Here is a 27,901-nt window from a genome sequence, read left to right as displayed (position 1 = left end):
TACTACCAACTCATCCATACACTTTGTCTTATGCAATGGAATGCAGCTATCCCTGAAGATGTATGCAAAACTATGACTTATCAGTATTCCTGTATCAAACCTGAAGCAACACTATGACTATGGTACTAATTGAAGGGGTGCTGGTATGAGTTCTGTTGTTCCAGTATTTGTTCACTCATTGCTATTTTGATTTCTTGCTTTTTCTTTTTGCACATCACCATAAATAGATGTATCTCTACATAAGATTTTATCGTAACTATATTCGTAATGTATTTTTGTTGGTGTTCGTTCTTTGATGCTACGGCCTGTCGGCTATGCAAATAAAGTCTATTCTATTCAAGGGATGTATCTCTATGTGCTGGGTGCCAAAATTAGACAGTGCTCTGTGTAAGTGTGTGTGTGTGTGTGTGTGTGTGTGTGTGTTCCTTATGCTGTAAATATGCATAGGTTTTTATTGTCCAATGAGGTGAACAAAGTTGTTGGCATCAGTCTATCTCAGGAGGCAATGGAGTGTGCCTCGGAGAGTGAAGTCAAACCGCTAGAGAATCACAGCGCCTGCTGTGGCTGCAGAGACTGGTAACTTGTAACTGCTGCCTCCCATGTTGTTTTCGCTGTCTTAGCAGCACCAAAGTGAGCTCTCTGTGGCGCAAGCCTGGGCATTGTGTATGAAGGTCCTAGGCAGTACATCAGAAATAAGATAATTCTAGGTCTGTTTCTTCCTTTCATTTTCTATTGCAGTCATTTTTAGGTTTTTGTGTTTAAGCCAAATGTAATGGCCTGATTGTGAGAGCTTTTCATGTCACAGTGCAACATGAGAAAAGTGTTAAGTTTCTCTTGGGACACAGGCTAATCTAAATGACCTTTAACATGTTTTTGGAAGACTGGAAAAAGGTTGAGATCATGCTGCTTCGGCATTAAACTTGGGAAGATTATTTAGCAAAAGGACACTAAGGAACTGAAGTACAATACTTTTTAAAGCTCCCGTGAACCAGTTGGATACAAAAGGCTCAAGCTGGAAGGAGTGAATTAGACATCATGTGGAAGCCAAGAAGAGACTCTGGTTTTACTACGTGTTTCATGGATGTGGGCTCTTTTGAGTTCTATTATTCATAACTGGGGGGAGTTTTCTGTGGTTTCTGTTTTGTTTCAGGGGCGTTTGTATGTTAGGGCAGATTTACCCTCAATGTTCTTGCAAGCTCCACATAGTTTTCTTCTGCTGATACTTAGATGTGCACCAGGATTTGGGAGGAGGGTGATTGGATGTCCTATTCTTGGAGGAACTTCTTGCTGTAATGTTTATGCTTCTGTCAGGACAATTTAGTGTAGTGATGGTGCTGAAATTTTAATCAGCTGGTTCAGTCTATGGATTTATCCAGGTCATAATGCTCAAGTGTTTTGCAAATTGACTGGCATTCCTCCAGAAGTTTTATCCAGTTTGGAATGTTACATGAGAGCTATGCATGCACAGATAGCATTCAGAAGAGCAAGTGCCCCAAAGATAGAAGTTATTTAATATTAAGCCTTTTTCTTGGTGACCCTCTTGGGTGGATCATTATGAATTCCATGACCTGACAAAGCAGTCTTTAGTTTGGTGAGTATCTTTTTTAGTGTATTATCTTGATTGCTTCTTGCTGCAAATGTTTGATGTGGTCCCTTCCTATCCAGATCTAAAACTCCTTCGGTTTGACTGGTTGTCTGATAACCTAACTTTAGAAAGAACTACCTTTAGAAAGAACTGTACAGTGCTACCTCTGGTTACGTACTTAATTCGTTCCAGAGGTCCTTTCTTAACCTGAAACTGTTCTTAACCTGAAGCACCACTTTAGCTAATGGGGCCTCCCGCTGCTGCTGCTGCTACTGCGCTGCTGCCATGCGATTTCTGTTCTCATTCTGAACAAAGTTCTTAAAACGAGGTACCATTTCTGGGTTAGTGGAGTCTGTAACCTGAAACGTATGTAACTCGAGGTACCACTGTATTGTCTTCTGGGAGATGCTTCATCTAGAACGCTCATTTTTAAATAGGTTTCTCGTGTGAGGGGTGTCTTAGAATCATAGGGCAAAGCATGATGGCTGTAAGAACAAATGCAAGAGCAGATTTCCTCAACAGTCCTCTCTCCGCTGTCACCCCCATTTTAACTATCAGCAAAACTGGTGTTCTGATAATCATGATGCTGTTGTCATAGGTTTTACTGAGTTAGGCTGCTGTGCTGCTGCAGCCCTTAGTGAATCCCAATCCACGCTTACAGTGCGATCATTAGCAAGTTCACTTGGAACAGTCCTATTGAACTCATCGTATTAGCTGTGCTTCAGATTGCAACCTTAGATGGGTCTAAACCAGCATCCCACAAACTGGTGCTGACCATGGATTATGAATTGCAAATCTCCTCAACCACAGCCAGCATGGCCGATAGTCAGGGATGATGGTTGTTGCAGTTGGGAACATTTAGAACAGCGGTTCTCAACCTGTGGGTCCCCAGATGTTGTCGGATTCCAACTCCCATCATCCCAGAGCCTTGCTAGCTAGGGGTGATGGGAGTTGTGGTCCATCAACATCTGGGGACCCAGAGGTTGAGAAAGTCTGAATTAGAAGAAAGTAAAGGAAGAGTGGTCTAAATGACTCCTTAGTTTAGAAGTATATAAATTTTGGTATCATAATTTTCTAAATGGAACATAGGCCCTGTGGTAGGTGGCATTTTAACTCCTTATTCTGCGCTATTTTTCCCTTCTAACCCACATACCTGCAGTGCTGTTTTCCCCAACAGAGAAAAATAATATAAATACCCCCAGCAAGCCTGTCTTCTTCCTCAGTCAGTCTGCTAATAGCAGCTTATAGGGTTGAGAGTGAACTCAGATATGGGTTTGGGTCAGATTGGATGGTATCCCTCGTCCACTCAAAACTGCAGCAGTCCTGTCAGCTGCTTTAAAGTAAAGAAACAAAATGCTGATCAAGCTTCTCTGGCCTCATGTTTTAAAATGTTACAGGTATAATTTCTTTAGAGTTCTCTCTTGTTACATAAATAGGAGGAACTTGGTTTGAGTGGAAATAAACGTTGCATGTAGGTTTTGTTACTATTCCCTTTCATATAGTCCCAAGTCAGCAGTGAAATATCCAAAAGTTGTTCATAGAGAGAAGTTTTTTTTTAAGTTGGACCATGATGGATTTCATATAATTGTATACAAATGTAACACTACTAGTGAAAATCCAAAATAAATATATGTTGGCTTGCTATCAGAGACTATGTGCAGGATTGGAGCCTAAATGTGCAAGTTAAACAAACAACAAAATGCAGTCCCCTTTGCACACCCAAACTGGCTAAGGCTATAATCCTGTATGAAGTTTAGACTGTTTAAATCTCATTAAAGTCTGGGAGTAAAACAATGCAAGTTTGTGTGGAATTGCACGCTAAGGCCTGGTTCAAATAACAATGACCATGGCTTATGGAGAAGCTTGCTCTAAGTCCCAGCACTCTTTTATTCACACATTAGCTTTAGCACTTCTATTTTCCTTTGTTTAAATTACATTTGAACAACAACAACAACAACAAAAATGGGTTAAGGATGCAATCTAAACTTAGTGGTGCTGTGGTGGGAGCAGGTTGAAGGCCCTGATTCTTGCTCCAGCTCTGGTTTGGCACAGCAATTGGGACTGGAAAGAACCTGATGTTGACTGTCCATGGCTGAAACCACCTTGAGATCCTGCAGATCCCAGGACAGTGAAGCCCCACCCTCTCCCTTGGAGCGCCCATTCTGACTAGTGGGCCTCCTATTCACTTTCAAGTTTGATGGCTGGCTGGAAGCCAGTTTGACTGGCAGAGCTGAGCAGGGTGTAAGGGCTGGATTGCTTTGCAAACATTGACTTACAAACTAGGATATGGAATCAGCACAAGACTGAGATTAAATCACACTTTCCCAGTTTGGATGTAACAGGAAACTTTAAATAAACCATACCACAAGTGCCAAAGCCTGTACATCCGGGGATCTTAGTTGGCCCCAAATATGCAAGTTGAACCCCCACCCCCCAATTTGGCACATTTTATTTATTTAGAATGTTGTTCTGTATAATACCTGTTAAATTCACTGAGGTGTACAGAAACATGAGACTCATGCACACAACATGTTAAAACCAACAAATAAGCATAACAAAATATATGCATGACAAAAACAACAACCCAGGCAGCTAAAAGCAGAATCAAATTCCCAAAATCATATTCCCAATCTGTAATGTTCGCACAAATAGGAAAAGCTTCACCTGAAAATCTTGTAATGCTGGTGCTAGCTGTGCCACTCTGGGGTGCCAGCACAGAGAAGGCCCCCTCATTTGTAGGGGCGTAGTGTACCTCCATTAAAGAGGAGAGTTGGAGCAGAGCCTTAACCATTGTTTACTGTATTTGCACCTTCTGTTTTCCTTCCCTGTGCTCTATAAAACTTTATTTTGCTCACTGTTCTAATAAAACCCTGGCAACCGTTGTACTGGCGTTTGTAAAGCCAAGGGCTTGTTGAAGTTGAGGTTTCCATCTGCTGGATGGCTGTATGTATGTTAATGGCAAATCAATGGCATTCTTTTCATTGTACTTCCCTGGCTGCTCTTTGCAAAGGAAATAGCTATTGGTTTCCATAGACTTGCAGCCCCGAGGATGCTTGCAAATGCCAGACTAGAGCTTGGCATCGTTGAAGCAGGTTCTCAGGTTTTATGCAGCTCTTTGAGAAGTTTCATAACAGGTCACCGGCATGCCACTTGCGCAGCAGTCTCTGTATGGACTGTTACGCCTCTCCGGAAAACCCAGTGGGAATTCATCATAGAGCAGTGTTTCTATTATAAACATTTTAAGGAGGAGGAGGAGCCATAAGCATGCTGCTCCTGCAGTTTTATCCTCTCTTCCATGCAGCTTGAGTGTGCCATCTGGGTATACTTTGGGACTTTGCCAGGGCTGAAGACTCAGTGGGGGAGCCCTAGCACAATACTCTAGTAGACTGAACCCACTGTAGTGAATTTCTGACTCTTATATCCCCAGTGGCAGAGAAGCCATGTGGGCCAGATATGGTGAATCTGTGGGCCTCCAGAGGTTGTTGACTTGCACCTCCCATCACACCTGACCATTGGCTATGCTGGCTGGAGCAGATGAGTGTTAGTGACCAAAAACATCTGGAGGGGCCCAGCTGCCCCATCCCTGATGTACACTTTAGTTTCTTACATAAGTGCTGGTTTTGACCTATAAAGCCTTAAATGGCTCAGTACTATAATGCTTGAAGGACTGCCTCTCCCCAGGTAAGCCATCCCAGACCCCACGTCTGAGCTCCTTCATGTGCCTCCTTCACATGAAGTCTGGAGGTTGGCAACACAAGAATGGGCCTTCTCTAGAGTGGCTCCCTATTTGTTGAATGCTCTCTCCAAACTCTTCATTACAAACTTTTAGGCACCAGGCTAAAATGTTCCTCTTCAACCAGGTTTTTTGGCTGGTTAATATTCTGCATCCTTTTAAATGTGCCTGTGGGAGGGGAGCGTTATTGTTTTGCAGTTTTGTTTTACTTATTTACTTGTTTTTATCCAACATTTTATTCAGAGAACTGTCCTGAGATCTTATGATGAATGGCTGTATATAAATCTTAGAAATAAGTAAAATAAATAATTTTGAACTCTCAGAAATGTATTATACGTTTTAGCGCTGTTCATTTTGCTCAACGCCATTAAAGTCATGAAATGCACACAGTAGGACTAGTTAGGCTAGACCCTATAGAAAGCCAAAACACTTCAGATATGTTGCATCTGTATTTTAATGCAATTGTAATAAGGTAACTTTTCTTTTCCCAGTTTATTTTAGGATTTGAAGTGCTGGAAATACTGTATACATGGCAAAGAACATAAAGTTTCTTCAGGCATTTTTTATGTTGTTGCTGCGTGATTACATATCGGCTGAAGACGGTGATGTAAGATCAAGTAAGAATCAACTTTATTTGCTAACCATGGCTGTTTAATAAATTGTGGAGGCATCTCTAATGGTCCCCATTTTCTCTCCTCCATGAGGTTCCTTCTTTCCTTAAAATAATGTGTAAGCAATTTTTCATTGTAATGTTTCATTTAAAATATTTTAATACGCTTGATAATATATTTGGAGATAGATTTGCATACCTTATAAATGTACTTTTAGGGACTATATTAAGGTACCATATTTAAGCTACGTAGCATGACAGTTCAAAAGTCACAAGTTCAGACTTTTTCCACAGGAACTTAATGTTGGTTTTGTACAGCTTGGATCAGAGATCTTTACAAACTTAAGGTCCATCTGCATTATACTGTATATTTAAAGCAGTATCATACTACTTAAAACAGTTGTGGCTTCGCTGAAAGAATCATGAGAAGCATAGTGTGCTATTCCTTTCACAGAGCTACAATTCTCAGAGTTCCCAGGGAATAGGGAGTTTATTGTTAAACCACTCTGGAAATTGTAGCTATTGTGTGGGCAATATGATTCTTTGCCCGGGGGGGGGGGGGGGAGAGGACCAAAGTGGCTTGATGCAGTTTTAAATGTATAGTGCAAATAAGTCCTTACATTAATTCCCTAGCTTCTCTGGCCCTAGAACAATATTACAGTCTTTCCCTGGGTCTGCGGTACTGTTATATCTTGGGTCCTTTTTACACTTGGTCTAGTTTAGACATCATCTTCCCTGTTCAACAAACCACAGTCTGTTGGACTGGGAATGCACAATGTGCCTATGTAGTCTCCCTCCTTCCTCTCCCGTCCACCTTCCCTCATATACCTGCATAAATCAAACCTTCCTGTTTGTTTGTTTGTTTTAAAAATACAGTTTGCAGTAACATCTGATCCAGGAAATTTCTTTGTGTGCTTCAAACAAGCCACGTTGCAATTCATGTTGGAAAACGTGGTTTGTGGACAGTATTTACACCACAGTTTCCTAGTTTGGACATCATGGTAAACTGAATTGCAACAAGCCGGGAAAGCTTATGGGTGTGTGAAGAGAGGAGGAAAGGGGAGAGAGTATTTGGGCGCATGGCAGGACTATGGCACCTGAATCAAGTCTTTATGTTGTTTTATGTGTAATTTAAGGGGCGCGGGTGGCGCTGTGGGTTAAACCACAGAGCCTAGGACTTGCTGATCAGAAGATCGGTGGTTCGAATCTCCGCAACGGGGTGAGCTCCCATTTCTTAGTCCCTGCTTCTGCCAACCTAGCAGTTCGAAAGCACATCAAAGTGCAAGTAGATAAATAGGTACTCCTCCAACAGGAAGGTAAACAGTGTTTCCGTGCGCTGCTCTGGTTAACCAGAGGTGGCTTAGTCATGCTGGCCACAAGACCCGGAAGCTGTACGCCGGCTCCCTCGGCCAATAAAGCGAGATGAGCACTGCAACCCCAGAGTTGGTCACAACTGGACCTAATGGTCAGGGGTCCCTTTACCTTTACTATGTGTAATTTAACCTTTTATTTAAAAGGAGCGTACACCTAAAATGTAAAGATCAAGTGCACCAAGCAGGTGTTCTAAAATATATGTATCACAAATGGGATCTGCAACAAAAATGTTACAGTGCTCAGTGTTTCTGTTTTGTGTTCTGGCCAATCAGCTGTTTCCCTTTCCACGATAATCTATTCCTTCCCCTGTAAGTTATTTTCTGCCTTAAATGTCACTCGGAAGTCTGTGGCAAATGAGCATTGTTCATGGGACTGTTTTGGGTCCCCCGCTTTTGTTTCCCACCCTAAATAATTTTTTGTATTTCTTCAAATCCTCCAAGCATGCTTATATGTCCTCCTTGTGTTTAGGTAGTGCTGTTTTGAGGTCTGGAATTGACCTTGGATGGCCTTGGCTTTGTGTGCTTTGTGACAGAGCTAAAGTATTTTTGTTGTGTTTTTTTTTTTTTTTTTTTTTTGCTGAGCAATATGCAACCCTTTTTATTTTTATTTTAGCTACCCTCAATGAACTCTAAATCATCTCAGAGAAAATTATATTGAATGATGCTGTGGGGAAGCGATGTGGCAGGCCTGAGGTTATTTAACAGTACATTGAAGCTAAGTTGTACTCTGTTTTATACATTATAACTGGTTGAAGCCAGCAATAAAAATTGTGGAATTCAGGTTCACTAGTTAGTTATCTTCAAGGGATAGGTCTGTAGCTACCTGTAGGATTATTTTTCTTTACAGTAGGATTTTTTTTCTTTACAGTCGCTCAAAAGATTTAAACCTCAGACAGACAAATGGTTGATTGATTTTAAAAGATCTATAGACCACCCTTTAATGTAAATATTTCCAAAGTAGCTTACAAGTTTTTTTAAAAAAATAAGATGTATACGACCAAAGTAAAATAAAAGAATAGCAGATAAGAACATTGCAAAAATGGAAAAGTCTGAAATTTTTTTAAAAAGTATTTGCTTAGCACCTATGAGATGTCAGAATGGGTACTATGCAAGTCTCCCTGTGGAGAACATTCACAAGCAAGATGCTACCACTAATTAAGCCCCACCCCCATTGTCACTTGCTTCACCTTATACACAATATGTTCGTGAAGAAGGGCATCCAAATATGACTTTAGTTCATAGGTAGCAAAATCCAGGTACTTTGGACTACATATTCCATTCGCTTCAGCCAGCATGGTCAATGACCAGTGTTGATAGGAGTTGTAGTCCACTCTGCTGCACATTGGCTGCTGTCCAGCAGCTCTTGAGACACCCTCAAAATCTAGATGGGAAATTTCTTTGCATGTGAAGAATGTTTTCCATGGACAGAAGAAAAGCAAGAAAACCCACATAGGTACCAGTGTCTGACTCACTGGCCATGTCTTTTGACTTAATTCAGGTGAAGCAATCAACTAAGTAATCAGTGTAGTGGGTACAATAACAAATGGAGGCACAGGAAATATATTTTTAGGATGTGTGTTAATCTGGTGCACTTTTGAATTTAGTTAAATACTGTGTGGTTAGACACAACCAGATGTGGTTAGGTGTGACCATTTATGGATGATGTCTGAGAGCATGTGGTTTCTCTCCAGTGCATTATGATAACCACAAACCACTCTGCAGAGTTTTGAATGGTTTAAAGCACTCCCTATGTACGATGGAAAAGCAATGCGTACTGCTGTATTTTGTCCTCACTCAAATGATTACCACATCTGTTTGAAAGTTCTCGTTTCTCAATGTAATAGCCCAGCAATATATACCACATCAGAAAATTGTAAATGTATCTGACAAATTATATAAAAGTAAAGGGACCCCTGACCATTAGGTCCAGTCGTGACCGACTCTGGGGTTGCAGCACTCATTATATACCAACAATTAAAAAGCAACGAAGGTCTAGTAAAACACACACACACAAAATCCAACCACCTGAGGCATGGCTTGCAAGCAGAAAATATCTATAGACACAGAAACTTGCAGGTGGCTCCATCATCCGTTTTTAGGCTACTGTTTCTTTCCTATTCCCTGCCAAAATCATTGCAAAAAAAATTTGGAGCTCAAATCCATTGGAAAATCACTAGATGGAAATGGGAAAATATTAGCTCAATGTACATCTTTCAGAAAGGCTCATAATACTCAGGTGATGAGACCATAAACAGGAAGCACAGGCTCCAACTCAAAGAAAGCTGGTTTTCCTTAAATCCGGCAAACCTTTTGTAGTCATGAAATATGTACGGCCTGTTAATTTTGGTGAGAAATGCAGCACAATCCTGTGCATGTTAACTGCACTGGGGCTGTGGGGGAGGCACTTGTTGCCTCTGCCCAGGGTTTTCCACACCACAGCTGCCTCAAGGGCATCTTCTGGGGCTTTAGGAGTGGAGTGCATGTATTTCCTGCCATTTTTGCCCTTTAGCCATGAGCATCTCGTAGGGTGCTTTCAGTGAACTGTCCTTTGGCATCTCCCTGTGTGTGCTGCCATTCTTTAGGGGTGTGCGGCTGGTGGCAGCAGCCTGTGCAGATGTTTGATTGTCAGTGGTGCGATGTTGGGTGCAGGGTGTGCTTCACATGTGTTTGTCTATCTGGTTGTGCTGTATTGCGCTGTTCCTGCAGTCGGTGTGGTGAGCGTGCCTTCCGGTGTGTGGCATGCAGTGCCTGCTGTCTGGCTGCTGTAGTGAGTGTCTATAGGGATGCCACGTGCACTCTGTCCCCTGTTTATCTGCATGCCTACACTTGCACTTTTGAGCTGCTTCCCATGAGCTGTCTTTGAGCATTATCGCAGTCCGTATACACCTGTTAAGGGCACTTGTGGACTCTCCTCTGTGCACCAAAAAGGTGGCTGCAGTTCCCACAGTTATGTTGGCTGAGCTGGCTCTGTGTTTTACTGGCTCCTTTTCTCTCTGCTGGGCTGGAGCCAGCTCATCTGGTGTTTACCCCTCCCTGGGGCACCTGAACAGAGTTTGGATCTACCATACTTCACCAGTTTATTTTAAGACAACGTAATTTATGACAGCCCCCCCTATTTAGAATTTCTCTGCCGATTAGTTGAATTCAGTAACCACTGAAATCAGTGGAGCTTAAGTCATGAATAACTTTCACCCATTGATTTAAATGGAGCCTAACTTCAGTTAACTTTGTTTCGATCCCACCCAATCATGGCATAAATGTTTGCAAAAATATCATGCCCTTGACCCTTGAAGATAAAACACTGAGATTACATTCAATACAGATTGCTGAATTTGATTTCTGTTTTCTCTCTCCTCTCTCTCCATTTCTAAGGTTGTCGAACTGCCCCAACAGATCTAGTGTTCATATTGGATGGCTCCTGGAGTGTTGGCCCAGAAAACTTTGAAATAGTCAAAAGGTGGCTTGTCAATATTACAAGTAACTTTGACATTGGACCAAAGTTCATTCAAGTTGGAGTAGTTCAGTACAGTGATTATCCTGTGCTTGAAATCCCACTTGGGTTTCATGATTCAAATGAAAACCTTGTCAGAGGAATGGAATACATACAATACTTGGGTGGAAATACAAGAACAGGGAAAGCCATTCAGTTTGCAATCGATCACCTATTTGCCAAATCCGCAAGGTTCCTTACAAAAATCGCAGTGGTACTTACCGACGGAAAGTCACAAGATGATGTCAAAGAAGTGGCAGCTGAAGCAAGAAAAAACAAGATCACTCTGTTTGCCATTGGAGTTGGGTCAGAAACCGAAGAGGATGAACTAAGAGCCATTGCCAACAAGCCCTCGTCAACATATGTGTTCTATGTTGAAGATTATATTGCAATATCCCGAATAAGAGAAGTCATAAAGCAGAAACTCTGTGAAGGTAAATATTATTGCCTTTCTGCAGAGTCATTAACCTCTTTTTCCTTTAAGGAGTATGATGTGCTGTGGTCGTATGCTGGCCTCACTTATTTTAGTACTTGGTTGTATAGGAAGCTGCCATACCATCAGGCAGGCCATCACTCCCTCTAGCTCAGGGGTGGGGCATCTCTGGCCCTTGGGTGTAATTAGGCCACCAGACCTCCCCATTTGACTCAGGAGGCCATTTTAGCCAAGCCACACCCACCAGTTGTATAGCTGTTGTCAGGTAAAGATGCAACTGGGCTGAAAGGAGGTTTGCAGACACTGTCAGTTAGTGGCTTGGTGGCATCTATAGAGCCCTTTGCCCATGTGTGAGCAAAACTGAGTCACCTGACATCATTATGACATCATGTGATTGATGGGGTGGGGGTGATATACTGACCCAACAGCTGGATCCACTTCCCTACCCCTACTTTCTCTCCACTGACTGCCAGGAGCTCTCCAGGGTTTCAGAAATGGGCCTTTTCTAGGATTTACGTATATCCTTCCACTCAGTGGGAGATGTATGAATGTGCCTGCTGCCCCATTTTGTGTACAGGATTATTGATGGTCTGTGAGCTGTCTGTTAAAAATAAGAACTCTGTTAGTCTTAGAGAAGAAGTTGGTTTATGGATCTGAATTTTTTTGTTTTGTTTTATTTCTGACAAATTAAAGGGCAGATATAATTTAAGTAATGCCACTCAGTAGATCTGAACAAGGAACCATTGTGTACAGCAGAAGGACACACAGGTTTGGTATGAAAGAGAAACGCGTTTGCATGAGAAGTGAGGAAATGAAGCTCACTGCCAAGGCAGGCTTTGTAATCATCGCATCTGGCAATTCCCAAGTCTAGACTAGTGGTTAAGAATATGAAACTTTTGCTGGCTGACCTTTCCCAAGACTTTGCAGCAGCCTTAGCGGTGAACTGATGACTATGGGGGGTTATTGGGTTGTTTTTATATTGACTATATTTGTTGTGGTTTTATATTTTGATATTGTTCTGTGAACTGCCCTGAGTCCTCCAGGTTATAGGGCAGTATATAAATTCAATAAATAAAAATACGAAATAAATAATATGGCTCAGCCATTGTGAGTGGAGAGGCCCAAGAGGGACTGGTTACTTGACTGAGTGTTGAAACCACTGGTATGGTCAGAAACTATGGTCTTCCGTTGATTCAGAAACTGAAAAGGCTGAGATGGGAGCAAGCCCTCATCAACACAACACAATGTTCCTCATCCTAAGCAGAATCTACCTGTGCTTGTGGTAGGGTTGTGTGCCTACTTACCTTGCCATGGTCTAGCTTCCCATGCTTTTGTAGTAGCATGCATCAGCAGAAAGCAACTGCAGGGCTTGACTGTTTTTTGACTCTGCCAGTGGAATGGCTGAATCAGGGATGAGGAACCTGTGCCTCTCCTGATGTTGTTGGACCACAGCTCCTATCATTCCTGACTATAAGCCATGCAGGCTGGGGCTGATGAGAGCTGGAGTCCAACAACACCCAGAGGCTCATGGGTTTCCCATCCAGTCGTGCTACTGAAAAATCTTTCTCTTCCTCCATGTACTCTCTCTTTGCAGGGAGGTTGTGTGTAGCTGCTCTACCACAAAGTTGTTTTTGCAATGTTCCTCAGAACCTTTCATGCCCACCCCTCTTGCTCTTTCCCTATGCTTCAAAGGTCTGTTGGCAAAGGATACTTGGGGTTGTTTCAGAGACATTCAAAATATTCCCCACATAATGTGCTGCAGCTATCCCTGGCAATGCAGAGACTGCCCTCTGGGATTTTAAAATAAACTATATGACATAGCTGTGTTTCAGGCTTGATGTGAGATGAAATTTAAGCCCTAGCACTTGAAGTCTGCTCTCTTTCTATGTTTTGAAAAGAGAAAATCCTGGGCAGGATCCAAAGGTTCTGTTCCATTAATGGAAAGAGTCTTCTGTGACTTGAAAGTCGCCTTTGGATCCAGACCCTTGACATGTAATGTACCCACTGCAATGCATAAGATTTCAGAAGGTTCTCTGAATATTTATTGTAATTTTTAAAAATCCTTTAAACAAGTCAGAAACAGTGCTGTTCCTAAAGGTGCTGGCACTTTGCACACTTAACAGAAATAAATCCATGACTGCAATTCTCTCCAGCATTGCCAAAAAGGAGCAAGATGAGTCAAGGCAGCTGTTCATCCGTGATGGACACACCGTTTGTTTGTTCTTTTAAGGGTAAACCGAGCCCTTTAAAAGGGTGAAATGAGCCATAGAGAGGGCCCAGCTTGGACTGGGCTGTGGTGGAAAGGGATTAACCTAGTGGTAGCGAAGTGATGCTCTTCAGATGTAGTCCAACTACACTATAACTCCCAGCTCCAGCTAGCATGGCCAATGGAGAGGACATACCATTAACTACCCCTGGGTTAACCCTTTTCCTTAGCTGCTGTTTTCTGATCAGAGGCACTCTCCCAGAACTGCTGTTTGCCTAGTGGGGCAAAATAGATGTACTGTGTGGCTTCCTTCCCCAGCTCTGATCTGAATTCCACTTTCTAGCTACACTTATCGTAGGAGCATACGCTACAGGAGATCTGATCAAGGCCCTCCTCACCTTTGTATCTAGTTGTGCCTCAGTGTCAACTCTTTAGGTCAGGACTTCTTCTCCACATATTTCTTGCTTCTTCCACTCTTTAAAGAACCATGAATGTGGATGGTGCAATCATTTGTTGTTTTACGATGATGATGATGATAATTATAAAGATAATGGTAATAATAACAATTTTATAATATTTCTTTTATTTATGGGTCAGGAACTAACAACCATCAAATCCATGTATGCCTTCTGTTAACCCCCATGTGACTTGCTACTTCCATTGTGATTGAATGTAAAAACTAGATTTGTTTTAAAGGACTTAGTAAGATGGCGCTGTGGGTTAAACCACAGAGCCTAGGACTTGCTGATCAGAAGGACAGCGGTTCGAATCCCCGCCACGGGGTGAGCTCCCGTTGCTCGGTCCCTGCTCCTGCCCACCTAGCAGTTCAGAAGCACGTCAGAGTGCAAGTAGATAAATAGGTACTGCTCTGGAGGGAAGGTAAACGGCGTTTCCGTGCGCTGCTCTGGTTCGCCAGAAGCGGCTTAGTCATGCTGGCCACATGACCCAGAAGCTGTACGTCGGCTCCCTCGGCCAGTAAAGCGAGATGAGCGCCACAACCCCAGAGTCAGCCACGACTGGACCTAATGGTCAGGGGTCCCTTTACCCTTTACCTTTAAGGTGAAAATAAAATATCAAGATTCTTAAGTAATAGCAGAACTACATTCTAAACCTTGCAGCTGTGTTCTGATGTTAAAAAAATGGTTTGCGGTGTACAAACTGTACTGGTGTCTTTATTAATCAGATACCTTATAATGATTATTTGTATTTTCTGTTTTAAGTAGATGTTTGCTTTCATGTATAATTGTAAGCATTCCATTGTCATTGCCTAATACATTACTGTACAATGACATATTTGGGAACAGATTATCTGCTCTTAAATTCATGTCTCTCAACAGGAATTGAGATTAAAAATCCATTTCCCCCAACCAGTTCCAGAGATATGATTGTTGGTCTTGCTGATTGCTGAATTGTCATTACCATGATGAGAAGGAGTTTGATAATGGCATATATGTAGAAATTTAGGGTGAGGGGTAGGTGGGTTTAGTATTTCCTGACAGGGGCATGCCAAAACTCAGTTCTGATTGCGTTCCCAGTTCTCATGTGATTGCTTGCACTCATGGCACCAGTGGCTTCCAGTATGAACAGCAACTACCATTCTGGAGCTGATTGTGAAAATGGGTGGCTGGTCAACTCACAGCAAAAGAGCGGGTTGCCCTTTTTTTGTATCTGACACAAGACCCATTTTATGCAGTGCTTTGAATGTTTGCATCTTAGCAAAGCATGCCACAAAATCCATCATTAGTTCCACATCTTCATTTCTCCATCCCCTAAAGTCTTAACAACAGAGCTTTCCCCATAAATTCTGTGTCAGTGCAAAGAAAAGTTGGTACATTCCTACTTTTTAAAATTCCTTTTTAACATCGTACCTTAAGTGCCCAGTATTGTATTTTGGGTTATTTTTTAAGTAGCATTCAGCCAGCTACACTTTTTTTTCATATCACATTCTTTTAGAATGAAATTCATTTCCAGTCCGTAGCAGTCTTGGTGAATGCAAAGAAATCAAAACGCAACTTGTTTAATGCAAGTAGTTTGTAGTTTGCTTGACTGGGTCTGGCCCTTGATTTTTTGTAGGGTCTGCAGAATGGGGCTTCAGTGGATTTCTTTTGATCTTTATTATACCAGGAGGGACTGTAGAATGAAGGGCTACCAGCATAAAAGGTTAGAATGTATCCTTAGGATAGGAGCAACAGAGAGGAGTTAGTAGTGTCTGGCACAAGGTTTGCCACTTTTTGGCTTGCCAATAGCTCTAGAAGGGAAAGTGTAAACAGTGGTCTAGTTCAGGTATATTGTATCAAACCATGGTTTCCTGTTATGAGAGTGAGCTGTGGCAAGCTTTGGATTTATGCACACCACCCTCCATTCTCCTTTCCACCTTCATGTATAAGCAGAGCAGACTGAAATTTTTACAGTATTACCTACAAACTGAGGAATCCAAGTTTGTCAATGAAGCATATTAAGATTAAACTACAGATTCCTGAATTTGGACATTACATAAGACTGCAGTTTATTATAAAACAAAAGTGGAAGTTTTTAGTGTCCTCTACTTGCAGAAAGAGCAGAGGAAGAAGTGCATAGACTTGAGGCTCACCACAGCTCATAAAGCTAAAGCAAGGTTTGGTGCATTTCAAATTTAATGACGTTGTGTTTCTCAGTCCCTTCACAGCAGCAAAGTATGTCTTTCACACTCTTAATTTAAATTTTAAAGCAGGTGGCTTTCTGTTTTTAACCTGACCAGTTTATGTGACAACATGGCAGCATTGTGTAGGATTAGCCTGTTTAATGCTTGCACCCTCCCAGTGCAAGAAGATAAATTCTCCATTTGGCAACGTGTGGCTCACAGATTTTAATCACACGAGCACAAATTGGCCTCCTGCTGAAACAAACTGTTGCACTATCTTGATACCCCTCCATGTTGGTGGCCCCTTGCACGCTCACACAGAACTTCTCTCAGATAGTTGTGGTGCAGGTAGCTGCCCACATGTGTTGCTGCATATATGAAAACTTAAGAGTACCGTAAAATGCTTTTGAGCATCAAAACTATACAGGGGTGGTCAATGACAATCCCAGTCCAAAAGTCCTGATATTTCACATAGGAAAAATATGATCAAATAACCATAGTTCACATTTATGTCAGAGGTGGGAAACTTTAGGTTGAAGGGTTGAATATGAGCCTCCACATCCCTCTGTCTGGTCCACAGGACTCGACCCAAGCCACATCCTCCCAGACCAGATCTCTCAGGGTGCCCTTCTGTTGTGATTTTAGCTGGCTAGAAATGTCCTCTTGAACTGTTATTCTACATCTTCCTTGCATGGAGAGTGGTATGTATCTGTCTACATCTACTGGTGTCACACCCATCACTGGGGTGCTTCCTAGAAGGTTGAAAATGGGTTCATTATCTCTGATTTATGTAGCACACTAAAGTCAATGGTCAGCTTCTTATTAAGTTTTCCAAAGGATGCTTTGAGCTGGACTCTCAGTTCAAACAACACAATAATTTAATTACAGTACTTGTGCACCAGCCTAATGGTATAAAATTGCACCTTATGCTTTCAAAGTTATACATCGGTTACTGTATCCATGAATTAAACATTGTGTGTATTTTGGTTGCTTTTCAGAATCAGTTTGCCCAACAAGAATTCCTGTGGCATCACGAGATGAAAAAGGATTTGATATACTTCTAGGTTTAGGTGTGAAGAAAAAGGTGAAAAAGAGAATCCAGATTCCATCTACCAATGCGAAAGCTTATGAAGTAACCTCACGTATTGACTTGTCAGAATTGACAAGGTACAGTTTTGGGTTTTTTAAAGTTTATATCCTTTTTAATTAAAATAAGACTTCCTTTTAATGGAATAGATAAATGTTTGAGAATTAGGAATTCAGAGTTACGTTCTGCTAATTTTTTAAAAAATTGCTTTCTAGGAATGTCTTTCCAGAAGGCCTTCCTCCATCATATGTGTTTGTATCCACTCAGAGGTTTAAAGTCAGAAAAACATGGGATTTGTGGAGGATTTTAAGCCTGGATGGAAGGCCACAAATAGCTGTTACGGTAAATGGAGAAGACAGAACGCTGTCATTTACTACAACAAGCCTAGTAAATGATACGCAGGTTGTTACTTTTACTGCACCCCGTGTGAAGGTAAAGAAGACATCACTCATGTGTTGATATATCTGTGATCCATACTGTGATTTTGAATGTGACGTGATCCAGTGTTTCACTGTTGGTTATAACAAAGCATCAGAGATGATTCTCATTTTTTGAAGTTAGTGCTTGAATACGGATCTCTGAGGACAAAACGTTCATTCCTCTTTGTCACATCTGAACGGCATGCCACATAAAATGTGGCCTGTGTTCCTTTAGAAAACTTAAGAAGTAGACCCAGAAACCACCTTTTGGTGGCACGTCCCTGCTCATGTTGTACAATGTTATTCCATCATAGCACTGTTTGGGAAAACCTGTAATCTGAAATGGTGCAGTGCTAGCTGTGCCGTTATCTTTCCCACACAAACTAACTTAAGCAATTAGTGCTTATATATAGATCAATTTATAGATGCCATCTGCAAAGTGTGCGTGTGTGCGTGTGCATGTGTATTACACAAGCAAACACACACAGAGGTTACTCTTCTATTTTGTTATTCTATTTTGTTATTCACTTATGGACTCATTGTTAAAACTGTGTTTAGGGAAGACAATCTTACTCGGCTATGAGTGATTGCCAAAGATACACCCCTTTCTATGCCTTTGGTATAGGAAAGTATAATAGAAATACAAAAATAGATACGTAATCTCTATAAAGAAGATGGAGATCAATGTTATGCCTAGCTATCTTCTAGAGAAGCACAAGCTGGACAGATGAAGCTTGGCATGGTTATAACTCACCTACATGTAATAATGGGAAAATCCAAAAAGAATTTTGGGGTTTTTTTTCAGTCTGATATAATTATTAGCCCATTTCTTTAAGTTGTTATAGTAGATAATGCACCTTAGTGGTTGAGCCCTTTATTCAGACTGGTGGTAGCATGTTTTGAAACTTGTATTAGTTTATGTCTTTAGGGACATGAATATTGAAAACTGTATATATTTACAATTCTCTCACTTTTTTCTAGACATTGTTTGATGAAGGCTGGCATCAAATCCGTCTTTTAGTAACAGAAGCAGATGTTACGTTGTATATAGATGATCAAGAAACTGAAATAAAGCCATTGCGTCCTGTTTTAGGGATCTATATCAGTGGAGTAACTCAAATTGGAAAATATTCTGGGAAAGAGGAGACTGTACAGGTATGTATGCTCAGAATACTACATTTGTGGAATGCAGTTACATCTACCCAATATTTAGATTTAAGCCTGATCCTAAGCATGATTATTTGAAACAAGTTCAATTAAGTTTAGTGAATAAGGGTGAACAGATGGAAAACAAAAGCAGATTGACATCAACAAACAATAAGCCTGTTGTATGTTTGGTAGCTCAAACCATGGTGTGGATTCTTAACTATGGTTAGCATAGGGAACTATGTTCCAAGGGATTATGGATGTTATTCTGATTATGAAAGACCTTTATATGTTTCTAACTTGTAAAATAGTGCTGTAAATCAATATGAGTAAGACAGAATGAGTTATTTCCCCTTGGACCACCTGAGGCTCAAGATACTTGGTTGGAGTGCTCATGAGAATGAATGGAGGGTTCTGTCAATTTCGGTTCTATCTGTTTCTCATTTTTCCACTCTTAAATCCAGTTCTCCCCATTTCTGCATAAATCTGTTATTTTTAATTAAAAGCATCAAAAATGGGTATCTAATGAGTTCATAATCTTCGTGTTACAGTTTGATGTCCAAAAGCTAAGGATCTACTGTGACCCAGAACAAAATAACCGAGAAACAGCCTGTGAGATCCCTGGATTTGTGAGTATGATAGGATTTATTTATTTTTGGTAAAGCTTGTTTTTCATTTTCATAAAAAACAAACAAAACCATATCATAGTGGGGAGGACAGTTCTATTAAGAGAGTTCTCTCTCTCTCTCTCAAAAAGAAAAGAAAAAGAAAAAAACCAAAAAAAGAAAGAAAGAACGCTTGTGCTATAATTGTGTTATCTGTCTAGGATTATTATTATTATTATTATTATTTTAACGCTGCTATCTGTCAGTCTTCAAGTTCCTTCAGGACAGAATTTTCTGCAAAATGTGTTTTGGAGAAATTGTTGTTTACCATTAGAGGTTGTTACAGAAGTCTCTCTATGCCAGGGAGACACTGGTAACATGTGACATAGTGTAATTAAAAGGTTCATATTTACACATACCTACAACTATATGGGATGTGGGTGGCGCTGTGGGTTAAACCACAGAGCCTAGGGCTTGCCGATCAGAAGGTCAGTGGTTCAAATTCCCTCAACGGGGTAAGCTCCCATTTGCTGTGTCCCGGCTCCTGCCAACCTAGCAGTTTAAAAGCATGCAGTGCAAATAGATAAATAGGTACCTCTCCAGCGGGAAGGTAAATGGTGTTACCGTGAGCTGCTCTGGTTCGCCAGAAGCAGCTTAGTCATGCTGACCACAGGACCCGGAAGCTGTATGCCGGCTCCCTCGGCCAGTAAAGCGAGATGAGTGCCGCAATGCCAGAGTCATCCGCTACTGGACCTAACGATCAGGGGTCCCTTTACCTTTACAACTATATGTGCTTTGATTTTAACAATTTCTGCAGGCTTTCTAAAGTCTTGAACTGATTTTATTTATTTATTTATTCCAGAATGGAGAGGTAGGCAAAAACATGCCTATTCATATGGAATATAAGGTAGTATTTAGTATCACCCCCCTTATCACCAGGTAAGAGCATGCTGTTTGTCTGGGATAGTGAGGATATTTTTGTAAACTTTTTTTTTCAATTTTCAGCTTCTGTGCTCAGTGAAGAATATGTTCAACCTTTTTTGTGTGGGGGTGTTATATTATTTTGGACTGAATTTGGCATGCTTTCATTCAGAATTAAACTATTTTTTACATGGGTAGTGGCATTTACCGGTAGTTCTCACATTGTTGAATCGCTCTCATGTAGTCTGCTTCGTCATAGAAGGAATATGCTTAAAATTTAAGAAAATATATGCACTTAGAGAGCTAAACCACGAGCCCAGTTTCAGATGGCATGCTATTCCAGCAGCAAAATGGTGAGGGAGGAGAAAAGCAGTCACATTCCCCTCTCTGGAAGCCTGAACACTTGCTTGTTCAGACTATGGAATAGTTCAGCTTAGCATTACCTGTGAACTGGGCCACTCTCTGATTTCCTCATCATACATTGGTATCATGAAATCACTGTCAAGCCAACATGGTAGATTTCAGCAGGGATTTCAGGGGTGAAGGACTTTGTGGAGTAGGTTGTTAATAAGCATAAAGTTGGTTTGGTGTGCACGGTTGAAAATTGTTTTTGGTTTTTGGTAGTGCATGAATGGACCAAGTGATGTAGGATCTACACCACCTCCTTGTATATGCCCTCCAGGAAAACAAGGACCACCAGGCCCCAAAGTGAGTGGAGCTTTTCGTAATGTATAGGTGCTTTTGTTATGTTTAAATCTGTGGCCATAACACAAATTATGATGATAATGCCTTATTTATATGCACCCTTCTAGTTTAAAGGCCCAAAGCGAAAATTGTATTTATTATTTCTTAGTTTACAGTTTTATATACTGCTTTTCAGGTTGACCTTACAAATCTGTTTACATAAGATCATTACAACAATAAGTGTCAAGTTAAAAAGAAGTTAGAATAGAATGGGAAAGAGAATGGCTGTTTAGAAGAAGCTGTTACTGTTGCTATCAGTTCCTCTTAGCTAGGGCTCAGTTGGTGAGAGTGCTTGTACCCTTGACCATTGGCCATGCTGGCTGAGCTTGGTTGGAGCTGGAGTTCTACAACATCTGGAGGGGCAGTTTGTTGACTTTCCCTAGAATAAAATTTGTTACAGTTTCTGGAATCTAAGTGTGTATTAGGAGTGGAGGTGGGAGAATACAGTGGTACCTCGGGTTACATACGCTTCAGGTTACATACGCTTCAGGGTACAGACTCCGCTAACCCAGAAATAATACCTTGGGTTAAGAACTTTGCTTCAGGATGAGAACAGAAATTGCGTGGCAGCAGCGGGAGGCCCCATTAGCTAAAGTGGTGCTTCAAGTTAAGAACAGTTTCAGGTTAAGAATGGACCTCCGGAATGAATTAAGTACGTAACCAGAGGTACCACTGTAAAATGAACTGAGGCATGCTTCATTTGGGCCGTCAGCTAGACAGAGATCTTAAGTATAGCTTTAAAATGTAATGGGTTATTATAATAATGTTGGATTAGAATGTAGCAATTACCTCGTTATTTGTTTTCTGCATAGTACTAAGACTTAATGCAGCTGCAAAATTAAGGCCAAGCAACTTTGCCCAGGTTTTGGACCACACAGTTGTAGCTGAAGACATGGCCCCTGGCAGACCCCACCATCTCCAGTTTTTCACCCAATGTTCTCTTGTAATGGATGTTCTGACACTCTCAAGTACTCTAGAAGACAATGATCTCAACTCAGCCAACTCCCTGAGTCTCCACTTGAACATCTTCTCTTCAGAACATGTTTATGTAGTTATGCATGTTATAAAAGTCTGTAACATCTTAAATATGAAGCAGAAGTGCATATCTTGTGAAAACAGAACCACAACCAGTTTGAATGTATTGCGCTGAGAGATTAAGGACTGTATTATAAAGACCAACTGTTGCATGAAATATTTCTGGGCTTTCCTCCATATTTTTATGACTTTAAAAGTATAATTTCCTGAAGTGCCAGAATATGGATGAACAGCAAATGGGTGCATTCACTTGCAACCCACTACCCCAACTTGGCAACATGCGATCAGGTGACAGAAAATCAGTTTTCTTGTGGCTGAAAGGCCCCTGTGGGAAATATTAGACATGGTGTTAGTCATGTGGGTACAGTTAGCGTGCAAATGTTTACAAATGCAAATGTCAGCCTCAGGGAGGCTCAGGCTTGCCATTGTCCCAATCAATTCCACCACCCCACCCCCAGTTTATATTTACATTACCAGGGAAGTCTCCATTGGCACCAACGTAAATAGTACCTTCAGGGGTGATTTATGTTGGGGCCATAATGGGATGTGTTAAACTCCCCCTACCCATATCCTGTGGTCTTTCTGCTGCTTGGGCCCTTCTGCAGTGGTAATTAATAGTTTGAAAAAAATGTGCAGATGAATTTAATCCTCACAATTAACATTAGCTACAATTAACATTAGTTTGGCCCTCCATGAATGAACAACAGAGGGAGATAGGAGGTGGTTGGTTAGGGGTTATACCTGCCTAAGCTGCACCAGGCAAATGAATGGGCTAGAATGACAGGCTTATTTCATTTTCCAGAAGAAGCATGTGTGGCTGATGTTAGATGAGGTAACCTTTTGGGGAAACACACACATGCACAGAGAAGGCAAGATGGCCACACCAATTCCGCTGTAGTTTCTGTGCAGATCTGTAGGTTGTGAGCTTAACACAAAGCAGAAAATTTGTGCGTCAGAATTTACTATGTCAGAATAGAGTGAGGCAAAACAACCTTTCCTCCCTGCACTATTTTTGAGGGGGTTTCAGAAGGGAGAAGAGGAAAATGGACATATTTCCCTTCACACTCTCCAGAAACCTCCCCCATATTTATATATAAACCCTGGAAGGGTTAGGGGGATAGGTACTATAATGTTAAACTCCTCTTCTCCATGTTATTTCAGAAGATTTCAGGAGTGGAAAAGATATATTTTCTATAACTTTCCCAGGAGAAACACCCACTCCTTCCATCTGTGGAAGCAATAAAGAGTTTAGTTTCAGGGCTGACAACTAGCCCTGAACCACGAGCCCTTTACCACTTTATAGGGCAGTGTGTGAAGGTTTCAGAAGAGCTGGGGGGGGGGGAGCGGAGCACCCACTTCCATTCCTTTGTCCGCATCTGAAACCTACTCCTTCATTTCAGGAGCCCTGTACAAGGCTCCTGTTTAGGTTGATTGAAACTCTGAGTAGCATCTGTTAGAGGTGGGGGTATTCTGGAACATTTAGTTGCTGCAATCTACTCAGTTCTGTTCTAATATGTTTGCTTTCTCCCTAGGGGGATCCTGGACAACCTGGGAATCATGGCTATCCTGGGGAACCTGGTCGAGATGGTAAGCCTGTGAGTACTAAAAACTTAGTCATCTATAGTAATTTTAATGCAAAACTGACATTAGAATTGTATCAGAACATTATTAAGGGTGGCAAATGCTCATTATTAACATCAGGATCACGAGGAAAGGGTGACAGTTGGAATTCCCAATCAAGGAAGATTCAGAGAAGATCCATACCTTTTATTGAAAAAGCCACAGAAATAATATGTAAATGCTACCCTTTCCTTTAAATTTATAATTTACTGGGGTTTTTTGTGCAGCTATTTCTAATCTTACAGTCGGGCGTCATAAATAGTTAACTGTTATTGCGGAAGGGGCATAGAATCTCAACAAGGATATATAATCCAAGTTTCAGAAACTGAAACGATGGCAAGTTAGGATTAGTTTTGTTTTTTCTTCAAAATAGTTTCAGCCATTAAAAAACAAAAAAATGAGTTCTGGATGCTGTGCTCGCTCAGTTCTGATGTGATATCTTCACATCAGCATTATGAGAGCAAGCTGTAGCGAGCCCTCGTTCACATGGCTGATTTTTGTTAAGAAAGTGTAGAAGGAAGAAAAATGCAGCTAATTGCTCACTAGCTAGTCTAATAGCTTCCTCCTTGGGGTAAAACAATATGTAACTGTATCCCACCCAAAAAGAAATAAGAAATGTAATATCTTGTTCCTTTTAGTTCTTGCAAAAATGTGGATGGATGGTTATCATTAGTACTGCGAATAAGTCTGCAGTGCCCATGCACACCCTGGGAATAAACTTCTCTGCACATAACTTCTGAATAGACATTTATAGTACTGTGCCGTGAAAGTGTTAGAAGGCAGGCTTTAAAAGGTTCAAATGAGTTCAGTTACTCTACCAGGCAATTAAAGTAAGGCCAAATTAAAATGTTGAAGCAGAAGTTTGGGTCTTTTCCCAAAACCATTCATCTCCTTTTGACTTTGGTAATAATGAATTCAAAGAATTTAGTTTTAATTCTTATGGGCCTTTAGAAGGTTTCCAGAAATCTCAAGAAAATGAGCTCCAAGTTAAGCAATGTGGCCTTTATTATTGTTAATGCCACTTAAGGCATTCGGTTCTTGCCCAGAATGTATGAGGCCTGTGCTTTATTTTATTTTATTTTATTTTATTTTTGCATTTCACGTTCTATTTCTGGTAAGGAGTCTTTTGATGGTGGTGGTTGTATATTTGGTTTTCTGTATCAGCTCTGTATGGAAAATCTTAAACAAATCCTTGCTGGAAACTCTGTAAATCTGAGGAGCATTGCCAATTACTTGGAGAACTCCATGTTGCACTTTATGAAATGTCCAAATTTCTTATTTTGGTTGCTTAGTTACATTTTGGCCATGTTCGTAGGTATAACAGATGGTTGAGATTATTGTGGTGGTTCCCTTTGGATGCTGACACAATGCTAGTATGAAGAGCAGTACTACCAAAAATACACTTCTTTCCACATACTGGAAGATTATATTAGGGAAGAGTCCAATAATTTCAATAAGCAATACTGGAGCCATGTTCAAAGAGAACTCCTAGTTGCAGAACCTGGGATCAATTTAAAGAACTTGTTTCAAGGGTTCATTTTGAACCCTTCAGATAAATTATAAATCTACCATTTCATCAAAATGCTGAAATGCTCTAAAACAAAAAGAAGAAGCAACTTCTAATGTAGCACAAATTATTTCTTACTCTTTGCAGCAATCCCTTTCGTAGTTAATTATCAAGTAATCCCTTGATAATTATGACCACGCAAGCAAGGGTAATTGGAAACACACACACACACACACACACACACACACACACACACACAGAGCATTGGAGCCCTCTATTGTACATGAGTGGAGCTGTGCCAGCTAGCTAACATCTAGCCACATATTCCTGACTAACACATGAGATAGATAGTGTGTTGAATGGAGGCCATCCTTTGAGTTTCCTTTGCCTTTAGGAGTTAGGCAGGTGGTGACCAGCAACATAGCTTTTTTGGTTGTGATACCCTGTACATGAAGTGCACTCTCTAGAGAAACTTGGGTGTTGCCAATTTTGATGTCTTCTCTGTACCATATACTGTAAGAAGAACATTGTCCAGGCTTTCCACAATGCATTGTATCTGGTTTTCAGTGATCTCTTGTTGTGCTGGAGAGGTAAGTACCTAATCCTGCAGCTCAGTGCACTAAAATATGAATTAGCATGACATCCAAGTGTGGGCATTGTGAACAATTTCATTGCACTTATGCAAATAGACTTCCTGTCTATTTTACGTAGGCTTCTCCTTTTGCAATTGAATTTATCTGGCCACTATACCAGGAAGGAAATTTATTTTCCCACAACAAAACAAGCTGCTTGCAGCAGGTTTGGATTTGTACAACTCCCCTTTTCATTGTGTTACCAAGTTTTTTGTACTTCTCAGGATTGTTGTGTTCTTCATCAAGCAAATATAAGCTATATTTTAGGTTTTGTATGATTAATCATCATCAAACATAATAATAATAATAATAATAATAATAATAATAATAATAATAATAATTTATTTATAGTTTCCCCAGCCACTCTGGGCGGCTTCCAACAGAATATTAAAATACAATAACCTATTAAACATTAAAAGCTTCCCTAAACAGGGGCTGCCTTCAGATGTCTTCTAAAAGTCTGGTAGTTGTTTTTCCTCTTTGACATCTGGTGGGAGGGCATTCCACAGGGTGGGTGCCACTACCGAGAAAACCCTCTGCCTGGTTCCCTGTAACTTGGTTTCTTGCGAGGGAACTGCCAGAAGGCTCTCGGCACTGGACCTCAGTGTCCGGGCAGAACAATGGGGGTGGAGGTGCTTCTTCATGTATACATTGCTGTATGCAACTACCTACTTCCATTCAGTCTCTTTCCCCCCCTCACTAACTGATAAAAGATACTGCTAACAAAAACTTCCATAATTTAATACTGTATCTCAGACGTGATAAGACAACCTTCTGCTATCAGTGGTGACAGCCCACATTTTTAAAAGAGGAAATCCACATCTTTGCTGTAGCTTTTGATTCTAGCTTGTGACATATATTCCCAGTACTGATATAAATAATAGCATAATGAACCATGGAGGAAAAATAAATCATTTTTGTAGTCTTGTAATGTGCCAGATATATATATCTATATATATCTTCCTCAGATGTCAGGTTGGTCATTTTCCCAAGTTTAGAAAAGTTTTAGGGAAAATGATAGAAAGTGAGGGTAGTAAGAAATAGCAATGGAAATGTCAGAACACTCAAATATTGCATTGATCTATCTAAAGTTAGTGATGACTGAGGTTGCAATCCTTACCTCCTCAACTGCAGGGCTTTGCAGAACCGCCACTGCATCCACAGCCCATCTACTCATGGTGGCCACAGCAGAAGATGATGGTGGAAGGATGATCAAGCTCATCACTGCACCAGCTGCTGGTTGGCATAGCAATGGAGTCTGGATTGAGCCTGATGCTGGCCTGTGATGACTGTGAGACTGGCTGGGATCCTAGACTGGCTCAGCCCCTCCACACCTTTGAAACACCCCATTTTGGGGCTATCCTCTGAGCTCCACTGGTACAAGTACCACTACTGAGTTTCCTGGTTTTAGTTGGGAGTAACTGGTGAACTTGAAGTCAAGTTCAAACCTAGATTTCTTAGCTTGTGTTTGATCATGATAGGCTGAGGAGAGTGAAGTCTTCATTTCACTCTTTCCTAGCCAACTTTCCATATACAAATTTCTGCTTTTGTCAATTTGTTTGCAGTGCAATAATTCCACTGGATCCCTCCCCTGCAACACACACATATTGGAGTGAAATTTGGTACACATGTTTGGGGCCCAGTTCTAATACCATCTTGGTCTCCATACACATTTTGCAAAATACGGGACAATGCAATATCTCTTGTTTCAAATATGAACATTTAATACAACATAATGCACTAGCTCCCTTGAAGATTAAGAAAGGAACTGGAAAGTTAGTGTTGTGTGTTCAGATCAACATTCTTCACTCTAAGAACCTCTTCTCAATCAGCAAATGGTTTAATGGTGGAAGAGCCAAGCAACATCTGAAGTGCAGCCTTTCAAATCCTGTTCTTTGCTAATTTTAAAATCAAATCCCTACAGTCCGGAAAAAAATATAAATAAAGTTCAGGTAGTTTGTAATTGCACAGAGAAGTTTGCTACATAGGTAGAGAAAAAGAGAGCCAGTAGCACTGGTTGTGCGCAAGTTCATGCACAAGATATTGGCATCTGCTTATAGAGCGGTACAAGCATAGGCATGTGCTGCCAGGCTTAGTGGATTGCCACATGCCCATACAGTTACACTTCAGGCTGC

At 40.9% G+C, this 27,901-nt stretch overlaps 1 protein-coding gene across 1 annotated transcript in view; it reads left to right on the top strand.

Annotated features, from left to right (window-relative positions):
- The window catches only part of COL21A1 (collagen type XXI alpha 1 chain), a 126,672-nt gene that overhangs the window by 47,388 nt on the left and 51,383 nt on the right, over window positions 1-27,901 (top strand). The window contains exons 3-11 of the mRNA XM_083730981.1: window positions 5,810-5,935; window positions 10,674-11,225; window positions 17,049-17,217; window positions 17,353-17,569; window positions 18,538-18,711; window positions 19,254-19,331; window positions 20,170-20,178; window positions 20,853-20,936; window positions 23,540-23,602. Coding sequence (XP_083587107.1) covers window positions 5,848-5,935; window positions 10,674-11,225; window positions 17,049-17,217; window positions 17,353-17,569; window positions 18,538-18,711; window positions 19,254-19,331; window positions 20,170-20,178; window positions 20,853-20,936; window positions 23,540-23,602 — 1,434 coding nt within the window. The 5' untranslated portion in view covers window positions 5,810-5,847. The remainder of the gene's footprint in view (window positions 1-5,809; window positions 5,936-10,673; window positions 11,226-17,048; window positions 17,218-17,352; window positions 17,570-18,537; window positions 18,712-19,253; window positions 19,332-20,169; window positions 20,179-20,852; window positions 20,937-23,539; window positions 23,603-27,901) is intronic.

The sequence above is a fragment of the Podarcis gaigeae genome (genome assembly GCF_964106915.1).
Source record: "Podarcis gaigeae genome assembly, chromosome: 3".
Taxonomy (NCBI): domain Eukaryota; kingdom Metazoa; phylum Chordata; class Lepidosauria; order Squamata; family Lacertidae; genus Podarcis; species Podarcis gaigeae.
The sequence above is the reverse complement of the archived record's forward strand: the minus strand, read 5'-3'. Positions and strand labels throughout refer to the sequence as shown.